The sequence below is a fragment of the Triticum aestivum genome, chromosome 4A (genome assembly GCF_018294505.1).
Source record: "Triticum aestivum cultivar Chinese Spring chromosome 4A, IWGSC CS RefSeq v2.1, whole genome shotgun sequence".
Taxonomy (NCBI): Eukaryota; Viridiplantae; Streptophyta; class Magnoliopsida; order Poales; family Poaceae; genus Triticum; species Triticum aestivum.
Window position 1 is genome coordinate 650,986,484 of NC_057803.1, and position 7,053 is coordinate 650,993,536.

The window sequence follows — 7,053 nt, forward strand, 5'->3', positions numbered from 1 at the left end:
ACTTGGTGGCAAGCCAAGGCATGCGGCCTACCTCCTCACCATCTCGCAGTGGAAATTTATGGTTGCTAGGACATATGGAAGGAATGCAACCGAAGGGTCTTCGACAACTCAACCTGTAACGCAGACCAAGTGTTCTGCTTGCTCAACCAGGAGGTGGCTACGGCCAGTGCTCGCATCACCTGGAGCGTCTTTGGTGAAAACGAGCCGGAACCTGAGCCCTAGGGAGCCCAAATCCCTACCTCTGTAACTGAAACTTATTGCTTCTCTCCTGAAATGCAATGGCAGTACACATGCCTTTTCACTAAAAAAATGTTAAGGCTACCCCTCAAACAAATTTCTCTGTTCTACTTGAATGAAAATAGTTTTTGAAACATAATAAGAATTTGAAGCCCTTTAAACAGTCTGGTTGGTTGTTCTTTTCCTCCTCTTTTCTTTCATCATTTTTCTTATCTCATAATGCAGAATAATTTGGTAGCTAACAAATATGGTGATATTATAATACCTTAGTTTGTAGCGTGTTATTTCCATTGCTAGCATAAGTTTCTTTTCATTCCGAACCTAATAAAATGCTTTTGCAGGTAATTTAGCTAAAACTTTGCTTTGAACTGCTTGCTTTGCATGGGTATCTTTTCTATGCTCATAGATGCCATGTACGAGGTACTATGATAGTAAAGCATGGGTAGCCAAATACGACACGGTGGTCATGGAGCGGCATTATTTGTTGCGACTACCGATAACGAGGTTTTCCCCTCCTTGCTTCGATGAACAATGATGATTTTTCATGTACTTGCTAATATTCATATTGTGTTCTTGGTAAACATCAATTGGGGCTTCTTTTGATTTGTAAGCATCAATTGAGCAGTATGCCCTACTCCGAGGTTCACCCGCTGAAGAAATTCAGGGGCCCTGACATGGAGCCTCTCCATGCAGAAGGGCTTAATGGGCGCCACTTGATGTTGTTGCATTTTTCTTCACTCGCTGCTATGCTTAGCTGTCGGCTTTGCACCCGTAATAATCATCACTAGACCTTTTTTCATCTTTTCTTTTCAAACATACATGGACCATGGTGTCACAAGAGAGTGTTTCATGGATGACATGAGGAGAGTTCTATATATATTTACTATGTTTGAATCACCACATCTCCTTTTAATCACTCTCATGCCTTACTGCTTCCTCCGTTCTATAATATAAGATGGTACTGAAATATCAGTTTAATAACATTATACAACCGTCCTATAATATAAGATGGCACTATAAATACTAGAGTATTTCCTATGGTGGAGCAGTACTTGCATATGACTCAATGCCACTATAGAAGGTTGTATATAAACTAGCACATGATTGAAGCACGGCGCGCGTCACCCTCTAGTACAAATGATGCTCCATTCAGATAGTTTTATAATCCACTTGGCCAGAAAGATGGAGACGTTACCGAACTCCTTTTGGTATTTCTAAGAGATTAGCAGGATAAGACGGAGTTAATTATCCCCTGTTTACCTATCCCCTTGATTAGAGCACTCTAGTACATGATGCTAAACTATTCTTTTGGGGGTTCGGCTCTCCTGCTGGGAGCCCTGCACGCACTATGTGAAGGGCCAATCGTTGAGCAACACATGTTCCCGTGGACCGCACCACTTAGTAAATAGATTTTGTTTTGTTTATTTTCTAAAATGTCCTTTACCTTGTCTTTTCCGCCGCGGACGCTTCGAGCTAGTACCATTATTCCACTGAGCTGAGCTCCGTGAGAGAGAGGGTTCCAGAAAGTGAGGTCAGCTGTCCGGCGCTGGGCGCTCCAGGGTCGTGGTCGTGGCGAGCGACAGAGGGAGCTGCCGCTGCCGGACTCCGGCGCGCCCAAGCCCCAGCCAAGGCTGGAGCAGCTGCTCTCGCATGCCGCAGTTCCCCTCCTGGACCGACCAGATCCCTTGGAGAAGGTGGGGAACTGCAGGGCGTGCGGCCGGCTGGGTTCAGCGCTGCTTCGCCGGGATGCCGCAGGAGGTCGTGCAGGCGTACATCAAGACGGGAGCCCGATGCACACTCGTCGGACAGAGGTAGCGCTAGCTGATTTCTTCATCTATATATCCTGTACTAGTAGCTAGCTTTTGATGGCTTCAAACTAGTACAGGGGCTATCCAATTAGTTACTACTAGTATATTGCTAAGATAACCGTTAATTTGAGATTAAACTAGCTTTCAATCACTTCAAACTAGGCAGCCTCATGTAGCTATGTTCTCTGTTTTTAGTCACACGACAGTCACAGAAATCTCAAATTGGTGAAAGATCCTTGTGGATTGAACCATGGAGAAATAACCAGCAACTAATCAGTACACTTATATATCTCCATTTAGAATAAATCCGTTATACATCGCATGCCAAAAGGAATAGCAAGATAAACTTACATCGGGACGTAATTGTTTTATGGAGCAATCCTGCGAAGCAAAGTTTATATAGAGCTATTTAAAAGTGCTATCTTGTCCATGGCTTGATTGGCTACCAAAGTCCTGAAATAAGAAAGGAACGATTTTGTGTGAGAAATAAACTTGAATTTGAGAGTCTGACTTGTAAGTGAAACAATACCTTAGTCGGCAGCTGGTCATTTTGATATGCTGGCCATTCCGAGTTCGATATCAATACAGAACTCTACATACGGTTTAAAGTTAGTGTAAGTGAATGACATATGCATGTTCATCTTAATATTTAACGACTAACTAAATGAATATACCTGTCTTGGTTGAGTGCCATAACAGAAATATGGTTGTGGTGGTTGCAAGCCGAATAACTGCTGTAGCATCTGCCTGCGGTAGTTGTGGCAGGCCATGATGCAATACTTGCAAATTACATTTCTCAGGTTGTGGTGCTGGTGTCATAGTCTGAGGAAGTACATGCAAATTGTAGTTGTCTGCCTGTGGTTGCATTATGCATTATAAAACCTACATGTCCTGACACTGAAACTTACATGTCCTGCATATGCATTATAAAACTTATATGCTATATATTCATTCTCAAATTCCATTCCTATCTCTGGTTTTAACCTTCTATGTAATAATCATCTGTGTTTCGACCTGCCTCTCCCACATTTGTGGTCTCATGATATACACAACATAAAAATATCATATACTAATTAGTTCATGGATGACACATTTTTGTAAAAGAACACACGATATTCAGAGTCCTGTTGTAGTAAAACCGAACAACACTTGAAGATGGGACAACATATTTTGCCGAATATCACACTGTATACATAGGAGCATTAGCAAAACATTGGCCTTTTTCTTAGATACAATAATCTCTATCATTACAATTGGCAAAAAAGACACAAGAAACAGACCTATATACGGAAGATGAAGTACAAGGAGCTAAGTCTCAAGGATTAATTTGCATGTCATAGATTAAGCTCTTCGTTTGTTTCTGTTTAATCTTGTCTCCTCCATACGATGAGAGTGTTGATAATTTGCAGATTCAAGGCACACCAACAAACCTATGGATGATGAAGTCACGGGAGCTCCTTCCATGCCGAAGAAAACCTTAGATGCTGGTTCACATGAGAGGGCAATTCTCTACCGATCCTGATCGTGTGATCCACAATGGAGTAGATAGATAGGAGAAAGGATGTTCCATGCAAAAAAGAAAAGAGAAAAGAAAGGTTGTTGGAAATTTTGGCGGCAATCTGTCGATACACTGGAGAAAGAAAGGCTGTTTTGCTGATTTTCTGTAATTAGAGAGATACGACTTGGTTGTTTGATTGGCGGGGTCCACCAGGCCACGTGTTGGCAGCTGGTTGGCCCTGCACGATAGTGGATCCCAGCAGGAGAGCCCGACTCCTTTTTTGGGGGAACTTGCAGGAGACATGGATTTGGCAGAATCTACAAAGGCCCTGTTGCAAGTATGGAAGGAACGGGACATTCAGATGACGGTGCTCACCAGCCTCACGGTGCAACTCTTCCTGCTATTCACCGGTGACCTCCGGAGGCGCAGAATCAGTGGGTTGCTTAGGTCCATAATTTGGCTGGCATACGTGGGTGCTGATCCTGTTGCCATCTACGCCATCGGCCTTTTTACCGAGGAAACACATAATTTAAGAAGGGAGCAATCATCGGGGGATCAGACGCTGCGGCTCCTTTGGGCACCCTTTCTCCTCCTTCACCTAGGAGGACAGGACACCATCACTGCCTTCTCCATCGAGGACAACAATCTGTGGCTGCGGCACTTGCTCAATCTGGTGCTCCAAGTCACTCTAACCTTGTATGTCTTGTGGAAGTCGTTTGAGAAATTGGAAGTGCAGCTGCTAGCCATTGCCATACCAATTTTTGTTGCTGGGACAATCAAGTACGGGGAGAGGACATGGGCACTCTATAACGGGAGCCGAGACTACCTCGGTAGTGGCTACGAGAGGGAGGAGAAACCGCGACGGGATTACAGAAGTACTCATTGTGGTGATGTCATGGCAACTTATGCTCTTAACACGGTACTCCGTGTCAGAGGATTGCTTGTGGGACGAACATTGTTCCAACTGGGATGGGAGAGTCAGAAGGAGCTGGTGGGTGATTTCGCAGTGCATGGACAGAGAGAAGGGAAGCTCAAGATCGTCATGGTGGAGCTTGGCATGATGTACGATCTCCTCTACACCAAGGCCGTGGTGTTGCAAAGCCGGATCGGTCGCATACTCCGGTGCTTTGCCGAGATGTGCATGGTGGTGGCCTTTGTGCTCTTCGTGGCAAACCCCAGGTTGCATGCCCACCACAGCAGAGCCAATATCGTCATCACCTATACATTGTTTGTTGGGGCCATGTTTATGGAATCTTGTTCAGTCTCCATGGTGATAGTATCAGTCTGGACAAGGGCGGGATCGAAAAAAGGCAGCTTTCTCTATTGGTTGTCTTGCAGTGCTTCCTCTCTTTGGAACGCCGTCATGCGACGATTTCAGACAAATCAGCAGCAGCAGCCGTCCATGGGGCAATTTAACCTTGTAGACTACTCAATTTATGAGAAATGCATGCCCAGCCTCATCTCCAAGGTCATCACTGCACTGGGTCTGGAGAAAAAATGGAGAAATATTTGGCATGTCCATCACATCAAGGTGGACAACGAGATGAGCAACTACATCGAGACATTGCTCTGCTCTGGGGTGGGATCCCAGCGGCTAAATCTTGGCCGGGAAATGAACTATGTGTTGAGAGCTCCTTTCGAGCATGCCCTTTTCCGTCTACACATCTTTACAGACATGCATTTGAGCAGGGTAGACTTACCAGGAGACGAGGAGACGGCACAGCTTGCGGCGGAGTGCAGGAAGCTATCACAGTATCTTATTTACCTGATGGCGGTTTACCCTTCCCTGTTGCCGGTGAGCAACGCCGCGCAAGATCTTGAACACTTCTACGTCAAGTGGGTCAGAGACAATACAGGCAGCAATACCATGAGAAAGCAAGAGATTCTAAACAAGTATGCAACTGAAAAGCTCTACAACGAGGAGGCCTACTCGAGGTCTCCCTTCGAACTGCTACCTCCTTCTGCGGAATCGTTGAGGGTGATAAAGGAGGTGTGGGCGAGGCTGCTCATCTACGCGGCTGCCAAGTGCCCCGTGGAGCTACATGCGCGGCAGCTCAGCGACGGGCTCGAGCTCCTCACCGTCGTCTGGTTGCTTATGCTGCATCATGGTGCTGGGGATGTGGGGTGGAGGGAGGTCGACCTCGTGGCATCTGATGACTCTGCTATGCCTACAGCGGAGGCACTGGTGCCGTGCCAAGGAAGTAACTGGATACGGCGTCAACCCAGGCATCTCTACGCCTTTGAGTTCCAGCAAACACAAGAAGCGACAGCATTTGTGGCATCTTGGGCTCCCCTGCTTCCGGCAGATGGTGTAGATTTGACGGAGGATATTTTGCAAGGAGTGATGTTCGGCTCATTGCAACCCGCAGTACCCTCGTCACCAACGGTAATTCCTCCATTGCTCTACTTATGCTCGACCGTGTATAGTTGCTTCTTGCTTAATTGATCTCCTTTTCCAAGCTTTTTTAGCTTTTAATAATTACTACCCCCTCTGTCCTAAAATAAGTGACTCAACTTTGTACATAATATAGCGTAGTAAATTAGTAACTACCTTGATGGGCAGCTAGCTAGCTCTGCCCATAATGCTGACAGCCTGAGACCGTTGTTGGACAGAACAACTCCACCGAAACAACATCAGAGATAGAGGAAACAACATCAGAGACAGAGCAAGATGGTCATGTAGAACGGGGCAAAGAGCATGCAGTGGACGTACCACCGGAGATTGAGCACAAGGGCAAATGAAGATCGCGCGGGTGTGAGCCGGCCTGCAGAAGAACATTTATATAGCTTTAGAAACTATGTTGAGATGAACTTGTGAGCTGAGTACCTCTTCGCTAGCTAGCTTCCATTTCCTGTTGATTCAGTCAGACCACCGTGTCTACGCAGTGTGAGTGGGTTACAAATTAAGTTCAATTAGCTCACAGGTTTGAACAATGGGCGAGATCGTGATCCGCTCGCGGGATGGCATGAGCAATGTGGGTCCTCGATCGGCTAAGCACGCCCTTTGTATTCATCAGAATAAAAGGAGGAGAACTGAGGAAGAAAAGTCGCACAAGTTTAAACAGGTATCTGTCCCAATTTCTAGTTTTCATTTCGCGAGAGTTCGGATCGAGGGGAAGGCTAACAAATTAAATGAATATTCGTGGTTACAGAAATTTTTAGACAAACGGGCAGGGAGCTCCTCGGCTCCATTGTATAAATGAAACCATGTTATACAACAGCCAAAATAGTTATTCATAAAAGTTTCAGAACCTCATAACTGAAGCATAAAAAGTACGGGGTAAACAAAGCTAAGTAGCAACCAGCAGCCCAAAGATTGCATTTTAGAGTCTTGCTTCGGTACCCCCTCATAAGGGCGGTAAGATCATTTGACCATAAAGTATACATCCTCCTCCCCCTCCCCCTCACAAACTATATAAGCGCAGTAAGATCATTTGACAATAAAGTATACCCACCTCCGTGTGTGGCACATACAAAATAGGTGCATGAGGTAGGATTCAAACTCCCAAT

General features: G+C 45.5%; 1 protein-coding gene across 1 annotated transcript; it reads left to right on the plus strand.

Moving 5' to 3' along the window:
- The first annotated feature begins 1,729 nt into the window (after positions 1-1,729).
- On the plus strand, positions 1,730-6,587 carry LOC123082894 (uncharacterized). The gene is made up of 3 exons (XM_044505107.1): positions 1,730-2,048; positions 3,455-5,929; positions 6,157-6,587. Exons 2-3 carry the CDS (start codon positions 3,845-3,847, stop codon positions 6,283-6,285), a joined length of 2,214 nt encoding a protein of 737 aa, XP_044361042.1. The 5' UTR covers positions 1,730-2,048; positions 3,455-3,844; the 3' UTR covers positions 6,286-6,587.
- The last annotated feature ends 466 nt before the right edge of the window (positions 6,588-7,053 follow it).